Here is a 17,664-nt window from a genome sequence, read left to right as displayed (position 1 = left end):
CCCACCCTGCACATCCTGCGCTGGGTTGTGCTCACAAGGAGGGCAGCGCTGGAGCTGCTCGTGAGCCCAGCTTGGCTTCGCTGCTGTGAGATTGTCCCACACTGTGGCACTTCCCACACTTCAGACTGGTCCAGGTTGTCCAAAGCTCCAGCAACCAGCCAAGGGGCTGCAGGGTGGCCCACGCAGGGAAGACCTTCAGCAGCTTAACTGCTGTGTGACGATGTTGTTTGTTTGACTCCCATCCTGCTCCTGAAGGACAAAAACAGCCATCAAATTCGATCTTCATAATCAAGTGTGGGCAAGATTTTGCAAGTATTTCCCTTAGGGATGAAACCATATTGGCAAATCACTGTCTATGACTCTATCTGTGTTATTTGTGTAAGATCAAAAAAATCCAGTCATTGGATTCATACCTCTCACACCTTTCATGACCCTGAAGTCTGTTGCAATGCTCCTGTGATTGCACAAGTTCTAATTACATAGGTGCTGCTGATATCCATTTGATTGAAAATGCATTTTGGGGGTTGGAATCTGAGCACAGAGTAGTGCTGTGACAAGGGCATTAACTTAAATAAGAATTCAGTTTTGGACTCAGCTTTTAATTCTGCCACAGAACTTCTGCATGACATTGAGCAAGTCACCTAGCCAGGTTCTCCTCTGTAAAATGGGGATAATGAAAACCTCCTTTTACTCCATGGGATGTATAAGTGCTTTCACTGTTGAGAACCCTTTCAAATTCTTCTGATGAAAGCCAGGTACTATTACAAGGATGCTCATGCTGATGTCTCTTGTATTTGTTTGCTAGTCTGTCTTCTAAGGTTACTAAAACCTTTCCAGACTTCTGGCTAGTTTCAAACTAATACATTAAAAAAAAAAAAAAAAAAAGTGCATAGACAAAGTACATGAGCCACAGAACCACTTTCTTTCTCTCCAGTGTGGAATTCCCAATATGTCAAGTCAGGATTTCTGAAGCAATCAGCCTCCTTGGATCATCTGTTTGTGTGCAGCTCCACTCTTTCCCTTCCCCCCACCAACTGGGAAAAATACCCTGAATACAAATCCTTAAGCTTAAATATTTCTTTAGCTTTCTCCAACTCTTTGTGGCCCCGTGTGAACCCTGTGTTGACCCTGGCCTGTGTGGGGTCATGACCCACAGCTGGGAAACCCTGGCCTAAATCTAAGATGTTGGTGGGGCTGCCTCTCAGAGGTGACTTGACAGCTTTCTGTGGGTGTGCAGCAGCCTTGGAGAGGATGCTGTGACCTGCCAGTCATGAGATGCTCTGTTTCATCCACATCAGGGAGTTTGTCCCATGGAGTTTAAGGAACAAAGCCCACACAGCACAAAAATGAGGTTTCTGTATAAGCTCTTGGTCTGGTCTGACTCTTGGGGACCTCAAGATATTTTCTTTCTTATTTCATTTTTGTCCTGAAATGGCTCAGATTCTAAGATGGGATAATTTTTTTGTCATGGCAGTCACTTGGCATTGATTAGACATAGCCCAGGAAAAAAAGAGAGATGTCAGAAAAAGACCCAAATAAAAAGAGAAAAAAACTTTTTCAGAAGGGCTGTGTGTATTTTGGATGTCCTCTGAGAAAAATATCTGCAGAGCTGGCAGTAGCAGGGATAGATTGAGTCTGGAGGAGCAGAATGGCAGCTGGGAAAATGAGGAGTGGATGGTGGTAGAGAAGGAAATTGTTGGAGAATACATAAAAGAAGAACCAAATGGAGCAGAAGCATTGAAAAACATGCTAACATTGCCATGGAAGAGAGAAGGGACATAGGAAAGAAATCCTTGGGAGTATGTGGCCCAAGGCAGGGAGAGGCACTGACAGCTGATTTATTTGTGCTGAGGAGCTGGTGAGTCACTGTGGGTGCAGAGCTGGCACAACTCCCTTTCCTGGCCACTGCTGCTGGGTCCCAGGACTCCGTATGCTAAACTGGGAGTGATGGATCTGCCGAGCATACGTGTGCCAGGTTATGTTTTCCATTCTCAAATTAGGATTTATTGGTGTAGGTAGGGACTCAGAACCTGGCAGCAGTTGGTGTCTCTCAAATAGACAATCTGCTACCTGAAGCCATTTCTTCTCTCTGGGACAGGCAAGAATTTCTGAGGTCTGTTGGCATCAAAATCAAAGAAATGAGCTCCTCCCAAATCTCCCTTGGTGCATTACTTCCCATGGCTCCTCGGCTGCCTTGTCCTCACAGCTTGCAGTTCAAGGTCCTCACTCTTTGGCCCGAGGGGTACCAAGGACAGGCCTGTGCCAACAGTTCCCTGAAGCACATTGGGTTGTTAGCACTGGTTCTTCGCTTGGCTTTGCAGGACTTCCTTGGCAGAACATCCTCTGTGCTATTGCTTCCCGAAAATAGGTATTTGCAGCTGAGGATGATTTCTCTGAGGTGCCTTGGCTGATCTGGACTCTCTGCCCTCCTACAGGAAACCCCGGTGCTCTCACCCCCTTTCTTCCCTGGCCCATAACTTCTTCCATGGTTATTTTGTGCCAGGCAGTTTTCCATTCATTAAACATCTGCCTGTGGAAGAGACTTTTGGAGGAGTTGTCTTAAACTTTAGTCAACTTCTTTAACAAACCTATTGTTTAGGTACAGTTGAATTGTTAACTCATAATCCCTTCCATTGTCTTTGGGCCCCATCAGAAAGATGCAAACACCCATTTTCATTGCTTTCTTTCTTATATTAGCCCAAGTGCACAAGTGCCATGAGTTTTCTCCAAATAACCACTTCAAATACTGTGGTTTTATCCATTTTGTACAAAAGAATATGTTTTCAGGAATATAGTTGGTCACACAGGGTGTCCTGAGAGAAAAAAACCCTGTTTTCAGGCATGCTTAATCTTGAAAAATAGTGATGCATACTTGGTACTTTTTCCTTTGAAAATTGGTAGCACTAAAAAAAGACCCTAATTTCTGAGTAAAAGAGACACTTTTTGCTTGTCACACATTCTTGGTTCTGACACCACCTGACAGGGAAACTAATATGTATCTGGTTTATTATAATACCTAGAGAGAGAAACAAGATGCCTTTGGTTAGGAAACTTTATTGTGAGAAGATAAAGGTCAGGACCTTAGCAAGGGCCATGAAGGTTGAAGAGAGTGTTCAAACGATTCCACAGGATTAAGCATCACCATTTGATCCCATTAATGTCGCAGATTGAATTTCACATCTCCATTGTACAGAGGACACAAATCCGAAAGTGTCCCTAAACAGATGCAAAGGCACTTGTGCTTCCACAGGGGGACAGTTCCAGGATTCATACAGCCCTTGCCTGGTGGAAATACCAGGGAAAAAAGGTTTCTGAAGTGACTCTCTGCAATTCTCCCCAGCCATTGCCAACTTAACCTTTATTGGCATGGTGAGGAGTCTATTTTAGCCATTTCTCCAGAGAATTTTAAGATTCATTAGGTAGTTAACAACTTTGATTAAAATATATCTTTTTACAATCTTGGTTTTCTGCCTATTTCCACTATTTCCTTTGAAAAAGTCATTTTCATCATTTGCCTGCTCTTGTAAATCCATGCACAAGGATGGATGTAACATAAAGAAAACTGGAGAAAATATAATTTGAAAGAAAAATAAAGCCTAAACAGTTTTCAGGATTACCAGGATTTGTGTATATATTAACAGGTTGAAATATTCCATCCGGAAGGAAATGAAAAAAATTAAATCCATGTATGTTTGCATGTTATGAGAGTGTCAAATATAGGAAATTCAGTAAGAAACCCAATATCCTTTGTTAGGTGAGGGTATTTGGTAAATCATGTTTTATAGCTGAATGTGGATTAGACAAGCCATAACTAATTTGTCAGGTTTTGACTGAATGCCAGTATTTTTTATTACATATATGACATTTTAATCAACTTCATCTTTGACTTAAGGCCTACTGGAGAATGAATTTCCATCTGACCAGTCACTGTTTTTTAACAGTGAGCAAAAAGGAAGAAAGAAATTATCTAGAAGCAAATTGCTAGGTTAGAAAAAGTGGGTTGAAACATAATGAGATAATCAAATTGGATGTTGCAGGAAATAAAACCAATTCTCATGTAACTGATTGGGTTCCTTCTGATGCACTGTGACTTTCATACACTGTGGGGTAAGCAAAGGGCTTCATCAACGTGCTGCAAAACACATGATAGAATGGTCTGCTCATGATTCATTAAGTCCTCTGAAAAAGTGAGGGTTTATTCAAGTGCTTCAGCTCTGCCTTGTTCCCCTCGTTAGCACCCGGAGAATGGCAATGAGCTGAGAAAGAGCAGAGCTCATTTTGCAAATGCCCTGATTTACAGATCCCGCATGCACGGACACTATCTTTGGAACATTCATTACAGATGTCGGGATCCGAGTCTTTAATCACTGTGGTGTTAATTAATACCCTATTTGTTACTGTCACTGGCTGAGTGCTGGATGTGCAAAATTCCACATGTGAAAGTGCTCAGTGTAATCAGGTAATACCTTAGTGAGGTGCTGCTCAGCTGGAATGTCAGGGGGTGCCAAGAACAGCATTGCAAATACCAAAAAAAAAAGAAAAGAAAAGAAAAGAAAAAGGAAAAAAAAGAAAGGTGGGAGGGAGAAGGGTGAGATTGTGAGTAAGGGTTCCTTTAGACCTGGCCAATAAGGGGCTACCTCTGCAGCCAGAAACACTCAGGCTCTCGCCTTGGAGCTGCACTGGTTCTGTCTGTCCTGGGCTGTGCTTTCTCTCCGAAGGAGCAACTGCTGCACAAGTGTCCTGTGTGCTGCTGGCTGCACAATGACCTTCTGTGGGATCAATGAGAAACATCCCAAAGGCATGCAGGGAGGAGAAATGTCTTCCAAGCAGATGACAGGCTGCTTCCAGGCTGAGGAGCAGTTGCTGGTTTCTACCACTGCTGCTCCAAAGAGAAGGGTGTGCTGGAATATTAAATGTTCCAGCATTTCCTTCTCTTCTAGCAGCCTTCCAGTATCCTAAGGGGACAAGGTGAAATGGCTCAAACTGAAGGAGATGTTGGGAAGAAATTCTTCACTGTGAGGGTGGTGAGGCCATGGCACAGAGGGTGTGTGGAGTGAAGAACTGAGGGCCCTGCCCGAGCCCAAGGAGGGAGATGGATGCCCCTTCCCAGAACGAAGTGGAAGAGGAACCTAAGCTGAGTGCTCAAATTCATCCCCCCAAGCAGCCATTTCTTGCCTTTGAGAGTGCAGAGGGAGAAGCCAGGCACTCAGGGAACTGCCAGAATTGGTGCAGACGAGAGGAAGAATTAATTCTACTTCATCCCAACAGTAGTCCTCCATTTTGGTGGTTCTGATTTCTGGATGGATTAGTGCAAAAGGCAAGATTATTTGAGATGAAAAGCTATGGTTATACTGCAATGCTCTTAACAGGACTATGGCTCCATGTCTCTGGTAATGATGGTGATCAGTTCACCTCACCACCTATCCTCAAGAGGGATGCAGTATTTTGTATGACTTCTATCATATATCAGTGGTAAGCCAGTGAATCTTTCAGAAGCATCCAGGGACCTGGTCTGTGCTATGGAAAGTCTTTTGTTGCACTTTCAAAATCAAGTAATCGTGTTACTGGAGAAACATATTTAACCAAGGCTTGACCCATTTCTACTGACAAGTTCTTATGAAAAAAAAGAAGAGTGAAAAGGAATTTTTCTCTCTGTATGTGTTTGAATGCCCACATGTAGCTCCATGGTATCAAGGCATGGTATCAAGGTATCAACTCTCTCTTCTATGCTCCATTGTTGATGACTGGTTAAGAAAAGGAAAGAGACAGTCTACACTGGCTTGATAGAGGAATTAAATAGTGTTGAAAATATTTAACTGATTTTTCCAAATCCTTTATTGTGACTTCCAGATGGAGAGTAGAAACTGCATAAATTAAATTAATCTGGGATTTAAATAAGTTCTGTGGTGGTCAGTTTAGTAATACCAACCCTGGCTTTGGCACTCTGTTTTTTGTGAGACTTGAGCAATTAAGTTTGGCTTTTGATGACTTTCAAAGCTGTAAAGGGGTCAAAAATATTAAACTTGCTATGGTCATGATATGGTTGGGAATTTTCAGAGAGTAAGAATGACTGTGCACAAAATATACCTGAAAAATAGAAATTAATTTTGCATTATACTAATTAGATATAGTTAAACTGCATCTAAAAACTTACATTGCTTATGGCTGCTTCAGCCTCCTCTTATGTTTTACCCATGCAGCATTTATTTCTTTCATTTTTTTGCCTTTTCATTTTCTAAAATCTGATTAAAAAAAAAAAAAAAAGTGACAAGTTGTGGTCTAAACATTGATGGGCAGAATCCTACACCTTTTTATGAAAAGAAGTTAAAGGCAAGATGACAAAGAAAGTGAGAATGGGGTCAGGTGAAGGGGCCCCAGCAAAAAAAAATCAGAATAGGGACCCTGGTCTGATGGAAAAGAAGAAAGAATGGGCAAAGGTCTGGAGACAAGAGGAGCAAGAAATAAACCAGGGGGAGAAGAAGGGAGCTTCTGATAAAGGCAGAGGGGAGAAATAATGAGTGGATGTCTTTCTTTTTCTTTTCAGTTACCATCAGCATCTGTTACTGATAATTTCTGTGTTTTTGAAGAAGAGCTGGTATAGTGAGTGAGCCAGCCCACCAACATAGCCAGCAAAGGAAAAAGAAGAGAACAGGTTTGAAGAAAGGGAAGTGCAGGGGGTTTATATCTGATGGTAAACACTTTCATCCTTCCCTGCTGCTTGAATAATGCATCCTAATTTGACATGACTATACTGGTCACCAAGTTCATGCTAGGGTTATATAATCACAATCTGATCATTTTTCTTAAGTGCTGCTCAGCACAGAATCCTTTTATGTGGATAAAGGAAAGCAGCTATTCTTTTTCTTGCGATTTTTGGCTTGGGTTGATAGAAGTGTCAGCCAAGAATAAAAATACCTTTATAATCTTTAGCCTTTTTCCCTCCAACACTTGTGAGTTGTACTATTATTTCTCCATTGTCCTTCTATCAGCTGACAGAGAGCCTGGTGTTTATGCCTCTGTTGGTTTAATAGTACATGGCTTTTGTCCAAGTTTATTGAAGAATGCTCCAGAAAATGAGTGTGGTCTTCAGATTGTGCCTGGCCATATGTGAATGACTTTGGCTTTTTTATCTCTCCCCTCTCTACTCAGAGGCACGAAGCTGGAACTCACCCCATTTCATTGCTCCACCTCTGTGTCACGTGAATTCCATGACTGACAAGATCTGGGTTTTCTGGGGCTGTGCAAAATGCCTCAACTTCAGTGACTGCTGTTGTGACCAAGTTAGGAGCACCACCTGCCTCTTACCCACCTACCCTTCTTTTTCCAGCTCTGTAGTTGTTTCTGTGGGAAAAGCTGCAAGGGATTTTATTTCTGTGTAGACTAACCCTTTCTCAATATTGTATTACTTTTTTCTATTTTTTTTTTTTTTAATATAATGTGACCACTGCTATTTCAAGGAAAAACTCGCTTCCTCAGAAAGTCCTTGCCAGTCCTTTTTTCCTGTAAATGAAGTAAGGTGCAGCCACTGTGGTTCAAATTGCACTTGCAGCCTCACCTCAGGGTTTAAGTGTGCCTGGTTCTGTATTTGTTGTGAGGCTTGAAAGGTGAGTGATGCTCCAGCAAAGAGCCCTGTCGGTGTCACCCTCTTTAGGAATGGAATTGCACTGGCAGGAGAGCTGAGTTCTTACGGCCTATGAGTAATTTAGGCACTCACCACTGTAGTTTTAAAAAAGCCAGCACTTTTCAGCTCCTGCAGGAGATGTGTCTCATGCACAGTGTTTTGTGGTGAAATACTGGTGGTGATTTGGGTGCTACTCATAGGAGCAATTAAACACAGAAGTTTTGTCTCTCTTCCTGGAAAATGTACCACCTGTCTGCATAAGTCCATCCAAAGAGCAGAACAAGACTTACATGAACTTTACATAGGGGATTAGTAGCTTTCAGATGAATTTACAGTTATCTGACTGTTGTTTTGCAAAAGAAGTAGGTGTATGTTAAGTACTCACACAGCTGTAGAGCTGTTGATGTAAAAATACAGGATCAGCTTTGTTTTGCTGGGCTTTACACATACATTATATTTAAATGTTTGTTGCAGACAACAAAAGTCAAACAAAATCAACAGCTGTTGATTTTCACTGCGTGCTTGCTTGGTGGGGAGCTTTCGGATTTCAAATTTTGCAACCAGAAGCAAGGCGCTGAATCGATTCTCCTTGTCTGATAATAGTGCTACTCTCTGTACTCCCTTCCTTTCCTGTGAAACAGGTGAAATGAGTGTCCTGCATGGAGGGTCACTGTGCTTCTGCCTGGGGTGGCAATGTCCAAAAAGGGCAGGTTTGCGCCTCTGCTGAGAAGAGAGTTTGTCACACGCTGCAAAGCCTGCATGGGCTGGACTTTGTGTGATGTGCAGCCTCGTGCAGCACACACACCCTGAACCCATCGTGTCCAGAAAAGTGGCTTTGCTTCATGGACCCAGAGGGAAGAGGGTGAATCCTGGAAAGCTGGGACAACAACAATCATAGCATGTTTGGAGGGTGTCTCCTGCAGATAAAGTCAAGAATGTTTGTGGAGCATTCCGACTGTAGGTCAATACATTATTAAAACAAAACAAAACACTCATCACTCATCAGGAAATGAACAATTTTATATTTAATGCTGGCTTTGGATGCTATGCAGCAAATAAAGGCACTGAGCAATTTGTATAATAGGAATTGTAAATAGATTTCCCTGCGCCGAGCCCCATAGAACTTTTGCACTAAATCTAGCACTTCCAATCTTTTGAATATCTGACTTTCTGTCCATAAGCTTTTCAGGATTTGTTTACAGTGTAATAGATGTTTAAAACTAATGATTCCAGTGAAATTAGCCTGGTAGAGCAGAAAAAAAAAAGGTGGTTGGGATTAATGTGCTGTGTTGTTTTTGAAAGATTCGGGATATATGGTAATTTATTTATAAATGCATATATTATAAGATGACCAAAATTTTTCAACCTCCAATAAGAGTTAATCCAGAGAGTAGCCTAAAGCCTCAAGTAAAAGTCTGGTTAAGTCTTTTACAATATTTTAGTTTCTAGCACCTAAAACGCCTGAGCCTTTATGATGCCTGTTTTCTTTTTTATGTGTGGTCTGGGACAAGACTGGAAGGGAAAGTCATGCTGTCTGTGAAGCTGAGAATGGCTACTTAGCATCCAAATATGTAATTAGGGAGCTTTTCATGCCTTTTTAATAAGTTGTAGTCATTAGTAAATTGCCAGTCTCATACCCCTCAAATGATTCAGAGTCTTTAAACTTGACTGGACTGGCCCAATTCCATTTAGAGCAGATGCTTTTTTGTCTCATTTTATTCTTTGCCTTTTGTTAGGGGCTTCAGCTGCAAGGGGAAAAAAATGGTAGTTGCAAATAAAAGGCAGGACAGTGAAAACACAGCTCCTCTCCTCTGCCAAAACCAGACACAGAGATCTCCCTCCTCTGCCTTTCTCCCAACTGGAGAGTGAGGGCTCTGATCCTGTGGCACCCCCACACACTCCTGCCAGGAAAACGGGGATAAATCAGGGATCCTGCCTAAATACTTCTAAAATTGTGTTTGGTGTTTACCTACACGGACCCTGAGGAAAATTAATGCAAATTAACTAGAGGTATGAAAGTGGATTAAGATGCATTAAAGCTAAACTGCATGATCTCATACAGATGCTGTTTCTCAAAATTACCAAGACTTTAATCTCATCAGGATTAATTGACCTCTAGTGTAAATCCAGGCAAACAAAATGAAAATGTGTTGGCTATGAATTAGAGTGCTTATAAATCAGCAATTTTAAGTTCATTTCTTAATTAAAAAACTAGTTGATTAATTGCAGGTTATTACAAATGGACTTTAAAATTAGGTTGGTCACTTAGCATTTGGCTGGCATTTTAAGTTTTAAACTGGGCTATTTATATGGAATAATTCATTTAACCAGAAAGTCACCAGGTAGGTGCCCACAACCTCTACAAACATGAAAATATTCCCAGTGTTTTAAAAACCCTGGGTAGAACCTTTTGAGTCCTTTAAGTTAATTTTGCTTTGGCTTGTGCTCTACAGTAAGGCTGAGGAGTCACAGAGTTTTTCATTTTTTGATTTCTGAACCCTATATGCTGAAAACCCAACAAGCTGTGCAGCTGTGTCGGAGTTCACCCTTCAGGTACATTTTTTTATTTCTCATGGGATCCTCACAAGCAGATGAAATACTGCCCCAGCACAAAATCCCACCCTTACCATAAGGAATATGCAAGAAGTGATTCACTCATCTTTCTCTCTTCTTTTTTTTTTTTTTCCTCTGTATTCATATATATATGTTTGCACTGAGAAAGTTGGCAGTGCTTTAAATTAATGGGCTACCAAGACCTTTAGTCATCCTCTCAGGATGTTCTGGATGGATGAACGGAAGTAATAATCTCACTGTACCGTTTTTTAATTTATTCCAGCAAAAGTTTTTCAGTTTTTCCCTGGCTCATTCTGAAAGTGTAGATAAATCACAGGCTATTTTATTTGTGAGATGGGAGAAATAATTAGCTATCATTCTGAAGACAATTGTAAGAGCCATCTTAAAAAAAAAAATGCTCTAAACCCACGAAAGTCTATGAATTTACATGTGCACTGATATAATAAACATAGGCCAAAGAAATGCCATGAAGAAAGAGTTCCATGGGACACTAATTCAGCTAATAATGCACATAGGCATTTTTTGGTGTCAAAGACATGAATTATCACTGTATTCCTGTCCAGAGAGCCCAGCTGTGCTATCCAAGGGATGGGTATGATCTCATAAGTTATCTAGGGCTGCCAGAGATGTGGTTAAACTGGAGGCTGCCACACAGGCAGAATTGAGAAAATAAACTCTTCTGATGCTTGGAACTTCTGCCCAAAACACAGCTATCCTCTTAGGACCTGCAGGATCTTCTCCTTTTCCTTTAACAAAAGCTGTTTTTAAGGGGCTTAACCTGATAACCCTGGGTTTATCCAAAGAAGCTCTAGAGAGTCTGGCTGTCAGAGACAGATGGGCAGGTCCAAGTGATATGGATTAGTATGGTCCTTTTATTTTGGGGAGAATTTTACCCAAAGCCTGAGATGAGCATCGCAGCGCTGGATGTTTCAAGTCACAAAATACTCGTTCAGCCATTGCAATAATCCAGAAATCATTTAAACACTTGGGATCCCTTGAGCTGTGTTACTTTCTGCAATAACCCCCATGGCTTTTCACGTACTGTGTCTCTTCTGGGTCTGCCTAGAATCCCTCTCTACAGCCCTGCGGCCCCATCTGCTTTGCTGTGGTGAGCCTTCAGTTCACACACTTCCAATCAGGCAACCTTTTGTGGTCCTGCTGCAACCCTAAACCGGGCAGCTGACATGAATCCCAACTGTCCAGGACAGCCTCAGGCCCTCCCAGTCGGGCAGATTAACTGCTATAGATTGCTCATTGTTTTTAATCTTCCACCCCATCTACACCATCCAGGCACACAGCTTTCCAGAAGGGGAAAGGAAAAGAAGAAGAATTAAAAATTCCCTTTCACATTACTGGAGCCTAAAAATTGTACAGTACCACTATTTCTACCCTTTCTGATTATCAGCAGTCACTTTTTATCTTGGAAGGTGTATGACCCACGGTAATTTCAGGAATGACCTACAATAAGGCCCAAGCACTTTTCTTTGTTCTGCATCCAGTCCAGTTTCTGTCATGTTAAATAAGAGGATGAATTCAGGTGGCTATGGTGGTTTGACCCCCACTGAGTATATCTGAGAAGTTTTCTGAAGATACTGCCCCCAGTGTGCTGCCACTGGGGTAGCTGGATGATGCCTTTTTCCTTTTTTTTTCCTTTTTGTTTTTTAACTCTCATAGCATGAACATTATTTTGCTTTTAAGTCACCTTTGAAAACAATATTGTGGTCGCTGTCCCTGATTTCTCAGTGCAGACCTCATTAGAGGGGTGCACAGGCTCCTCCAGCAAAGATGACACTTCCATGAAAGGAAATAGATATAAATAGATATAAAATTATGATGACTTTCTTAGCTTGTTGCTTGTCCTCTCTGGAAAGGGAGGAAGCTCAACAAAGTGCCTGAATCCTAAAATCACGTAATAAGGAGATACCAACTCTTTTCTCTCTGTATCAAAGGATGATAAGGGACAGCTCAGAAAGCCTCCTAAAGAAAACTGTCTTCAAAAATGCTGTTAAACCTCCTTGAACCAGAGCAGGTAAATTGTGTGCTTATACAAAGATGACTTTGTGTTTTCAAATCCCAGGAAAATGTGGATGCCATATGACAGAACAGGCAGTACAAACATGAGATTGTTGGAGAGCCAGCCTAGAAAGCAGAGTTAAGGATGGTGCATAGAGCAGTAGTCTATAAATCCTGTATCCCTGACTGCTCTACTTGTCTCATTCTGCTGGCACTGTGCTATTATTACACATTTAATGATAGCTGCTTATAGGCTGCTTACCAATCATATCCACACACACCTGCTCAGACATTCCTGACAGCTCCCAGTGTATTATTGACAGAAGCAAAATGGATCTTTTCCTGTGGAGACATGTTTTCCTGATTTTCTGCAACAAGAGAAAGGGGGAGAAATGGTGTTTCAGCTAAAGCCAAGTGAAATTAATTGAAGCTGGGGACACAAACTGCCATTTCCTAAAATCTGGAAGCTTCCAATCAACACAAAAATTTTGTCTTCTAGTTACGCTTTGTGGCTCTTGCTTTGTCTTTGAAAGGGACAATTTGGGAAAACCTGGAATTTTCAAAGAAAGGTTTTGATGGGCTCAGAAGCATGAGGTGGGATCAGATCCCAGACCACTTTCCAGTCTGTCTTGACTCACCTCTGTCTTTCTCTGTGTTCCAGCAGCTGCAATTGGGTTTAGTTCTTGTGACCCAGTGACATGCACTGGTCACAAAGTGAGTGTAATAGTGACTCTTAGCTACTGAAAACACAAGATAAATTTTAGGCACTGTTTTTCTCTCTCCTGAGCAGAAGGACCCTGCTTCCTCCCGTAAAGAAGTTAAGGAGGAAAGGTTAACAACTTCAGACTTTCAAAAATCAGACTTCTCCTTACATTTCTTAGAAGCTGCAGGGCTGACTTTGGGCTCCTCATTCTGATCTTTAGGGTTTTTTCCCCTAACATTGCTGATCAGTGAAATCTTTTGGTGAATCTTGACCAGGTGCCTTTGAAATAAAAAATGATTGATGTATGCAGTTCATCCCTAACTTGCAGAATATTATATCCTGGGCTCTCACACCTCTTCTCAGTGAGACTTGCCACCCTCAGAAGAGGGACTTGTGACCCATCCATGCCAGTCTCAGTGCTTTCCCTTCAGCCTCCTTTGGATGTCATCTTGGCAACTACAAAATGAAAGGAAATGCATGGAAAAGTGGTTGTTTTTATAACCCAACCACACCTGACAGAAGCTTGAGCAAAGCTATTTTTCTGCTGTGTATCTGTCTGGCACGTGTTTGCCCACGAAATTCCTCTCCAGATGTATGACAATAGAACTGTTAACTGTGTGTGACAGTTCGGGCAATATTGTTCTGTCGGCTTGGTTCTCTTGAGATGATTTCAAATACAATGGACAACTGAGAGAGGGAAACCCAGTGATTGCACCCATGGGCTGGAGAGCAGGGCTCTGCCACTTAGGCAGTTTACAGTAATTCAGTGGTGTTTATGACGATAAGAAAGCAATTTGGTGAAAGTGAGGTAAAGCAGCCAATACAGAGCAAGATAAAACTGCAGTTAATTCAACCATCAGGAAACTGACCACTGAAAAATGTTCCTGATATGTCATTTTGAGTCAGTCCAGGTTGTGATTTTACTCAATCCACTCCTTGTTTAAGTTTCAGTGCTAAAAAGACCATTTGTCAGAGTGTCACTCAAACAAACTATGCAACAGATACAAAGCACCCACAGTACATTGCTGTGGTGAAGCAGGACACAGAGGCCCTTGCCAGTAAAGTTTTTCTTATACTGTTTGTATTTCATCAACCTTTCCAAAAGATAAAGACGTGATGTTGGTGGGAAACAAAATCCAGTAGCCCAATGGTGTTTATCAACTGCTTAGAGCCAGAATTGTATGAGAAGTCAAACTGAAAGTGAGTAAAGACAATAAACAGAATGATAGATGTACTGGGACCTATTTGCATGTTATTTCAAGTCGTTGACAGGCTGGGATATGGCCTGTGCATACACAAATGTGCTTTTGCCCTCACGTTTTTGCCAGGCATTCTCTCTGCGAGCAGCGGTGTAACTCCGGCGCCTACATTCAACAACAAAAAAAAGCAGCTCATGAGAACGCTGTACCAGAACCCTGCACACAGGCCTTCCTGCTCTCCCTAATCATCAGCAAATAGGGAATATTGATCTGAAAATTTCCAGTAGATTTAGTCATCAAGCAAAGGGTCCCATTTTAGATGAGAAAATGGATAGGACTACAATAAACTGTGCTTTAGAAACGTGTCCTTAAGACCAAATTCGGGAGGGTTTTCCACTTTGCAGGTGTTCACACTACCACCACTAAAACTATAGCATAAACATTCACCACCGTGGAGATGTGTTTCAAAACATGGTTCATAACTAACATGAAATAAAGTGATGGTTTTGGGAGACAAGGCAGTGTATCAAAAGTGCACTAGTAACAAGACAGAATCCCCTCTATTTTTCCACGAGCTGAAGACTGAACTGACAGAGAAATAACCCTCTGTTACTGGAACTGGATATTTGATGTTCTGAGAAGAGAGAAAAACCATGTTATGATGTCAGGTAATTTCTCAGCAGAGAGGAGGAGGACAGCTAAAATCTGGGCTGTAAGTCTGTCAAGTTTCTGGAATTTAAATCAAGTAACTCTGGGGCTCTTACAGGTAATATGGTTATTAGCAAAAAGGCTCCCTTAAACTGTAGACCAAGAGTGGAATTTTCCCATTGCTTCATAAGCACACTCAGATCATGAGGTTCCTGCCAATTAGTATCCCTCCTTGTTCATCAGGAGAAGCTGCTCTGATGACAAAAGGAGAAGGTTCCTTTTTCCCTTTTTTAGGGACACACACCGTCTTGTACACACTGGTACAAAGCTGCTCAGCAATGGGCTTTTTATTTAAAGTTCCCCTTCAATTTTCACATTCTTCTAGTTTTGCATCTGTTGACTACCTCAAGGAGGGCATCACGGAAGGGTTGGTTTGGGGGTTGTTTCTTTAAAGGCACAGAATGCAACCCAACTGAATGAGCCATCTCAAAGATAGATGCTGCTTGAAACGTGAAATCAGCCCAGATGATTTCTAATAAAGAGACCAATTTAGGATGATCTAAATTGACTGAGAGGTGCTGAAGTAATTCAAAACCACAAGCCTTGCAAGATTCCTTCTAAAATCCCAGCTCTGGCATCAGCTGCCCAATAGAAAGCCATCGTGTGTTATGGTGGGATTCATTTTGCTTAATTTTTGATGTCTAGTCATGCAGGAGTACTCTCTCTGCAGCATTGTAAAACAGATGGGCTAAACAGAATGAACTGCTCTGTGGGAATTCTGTGGGAACCATGGAAGTGCCCTGAGCTCACTGCTGATGTGAGGCAGGTGGTTTCAATACTTACTTCAGGTTAGAAACCTCTCTTCACGTGACATTTTCAGAGCTGAATCCTTCCCCTTGAGGTGCAACTGAGCTGCTGTTGCAGTGAATGACAGCTGGAGATGTCTGTGAAATTTAGGGCAAGTCCACACTGAAATCTTTTAATGGTAGATTAATATTCTTTAGAGACATGACAGCACTTACCCTGGCAAGAGTCCTAATGTAAACAAAAATTGCCTGGCATAAAAAGTGGGGGTTTGTCATTGCTTTTTTTCTGTTTTACTCAGGAAATGGATGTAGGTTGTTTGGACACCCCTTCCAAGTAAATGTCTCTTTAGTGCAGGAGAATGGCACTATTGGTGGTGTGGTGGAAAACCCAGGAGCAAGCCTAGATCAGGGGTTTTGACAAAATTGCAAAAGCACTCTTCACCTGATATATACTAGATGGCATAAAAATGTCACCACCCTCTGTCACAGACACAAAGAAACACCCAAAATCATTTTAGCCTGCAGCCAGGAGTTTGAAACGTGGATGTGACCAAGCTCCACCAGCCCACTTTTCAGAGACTAGGTCTTGGTTTTGGCCTCAGTATCTCCTTCTTCCTCCCATGCATGAAGGTGCTTCCCTTCACAGAGGGGCTGCACTGACTCAGTTGTTGTTGTTTACTAAATGTTTGCAAGATTAAATGCAATGTGTGAGAAAGATCTGACATAGGCATGGCTTGGGTCTGCAAGCTGGATTGTCTGTGTTCTGTGAAGAGCAAATACCCTTTGCTGTTAGAAATCGCTTGTTATGAATTACTATTTTATTTTATTTACTTTATTGTATTGTATTGTATTCTGTGAAACGGTTCTAGAGTAACGTGGAAAGCACAACCCCTCCATGTTCTCTGCTTCTCCTTAGTCCGGACACATCAAAGCAGCAGCCACGGGGAGACATCTGTCACTAGCTAATGTCATGGTTTTGGAGGTAGAACCTCCTCTTCTGTTTGGGCCAATGTGGGCAGCCCTTTGATGGATGTGTTCAGCCTTCATCCAGTTTGATCACTCCGTGCAGCCCCTTGTTCAGATCTGCGTGTGAACAAGAATGTCCTGACCTGAGATCCTTTTTAATACAGCAGGGATCCGTGATAGAAACCATCAAAGGAAACCTTTGATCTTTTGACTATCTCTTAGTCATCTGCTGCACAATGCAAATAATAATGAAAACAAAGCTAAGGAGCAGAGCAGCTACATTAAAGAATCAGGCTTGTTGCCGGCAACGAAGCTAATCACTGAGGTTTTATCCTAGCCTCAGACTCAAAGAGAAAGAAGGGGGAGGGAAGAGAAAAAAGGGGAGAAAAAAAAGCTGTGCTCAGCAGTGAAACCTCTTTACTAAACTGAAATATTCCAGGAACACCAGTTACTTTATGTCAGAGGAGTTAATGAGACACGCAAACATGCAGCCACTCTTTACAGTAGAATTTAATAAATAATCCTTATTCCAGTGTCCTTTCTTGGGTCTAACTTGCACAGAAATATGTATCAATGTACATCATAATTTAAGCATCACTCAGTTAATCAAACTAAATGAGTACTACCGGAGTCTTCACTGCCTTTACTCTTTTTTGCCCTCCCCTTCCTCCCTGCTCCACCCACCCACCCAACAGACCCTGGGGATGGAAAGCATCTTGATTCAGAATGTGAATATACTACTCTAGGAAAACAGTAGCTTAGAAATGTGAATCTCTTTGCTGTAATCTCATTTGGGTTTGTCGCATTTTCTGAGACCCCTAAAACCCCAAACAAATGTGTGTGAGAGTTGGGGTCTGTGTGTGTCCACACACGTGTGTGTGTGTGTTTTTCTGTCTGCTTGTGATTTTGGGGACATACTGAGGGATTCTTTCAAGCTCTAATGCCAGGCATGTCTGTTTATACAATTTCTTTCTCTCATGTTCCTCTTGCACATAATTATTGAGGTGAAATTTTGATCTGACAAAAAAGCCTTGACATTTTAAATCATTTATTAAGTGAACAGAAACAGACAGAAACACCAGCAGTTTTCCCCTTCTGTGTGTGTTGTCGGTACCTCTGAGCTCTGCTCAAGAT

General features: G+C 41.8%; 1 protein-coding gene across 2 annotated transcripts in view; it reads left to right on the top strand.

The window, feature by feature from the left end:
* LOC125325234 (potassium voltage-gated channel subfamily KQT member 1-like) overlaps nt 1–17,664 on the top strand; it is a 200,974-nt gene that overhangs the window by 69,907 nt on the left and 113,403 nt on the right. The window contains exon 5 of one of the 2 annotated variants that reach the window (XM_048302109.1): nt 6,545–6,929. The exons of the other annotated variant lie outside the window; for it this stretch is intronic. Within the exon in view, the coding sequence (XP_048158066.1) occupies nt 6,545–6,601 (57 nt within the window). The 3' untranslated portion in view covers nt 6,602–6,929. Of the gene's footprint in view, nt 1–6,544; nt 6,930–17,664 lie in introns of those variants that run through there. 2 annotated transcript variants of the gene reach the window in all.

Source organism: Corvus hawaiiensis, chromosome 4 (assembly GCF_020740725.1).
Source record: "Corvus hawaiiensis isolate bCorHaw1 chromosome 4, bCorHaw1.pri.cur, whole genome shotgun sequence".
Classification (NCBI taxonomy): domain Eukaryota; kingdom Metazoa; phylum Chordata; class Aves; order Passeriformes; family Corvidae; genus Corvus; species Corvus hawaiiensis.
Note: the sequence above shows the minus strand (reverse complement) of the source record. Positions and strands in the feature narration are given on the sequence as shown.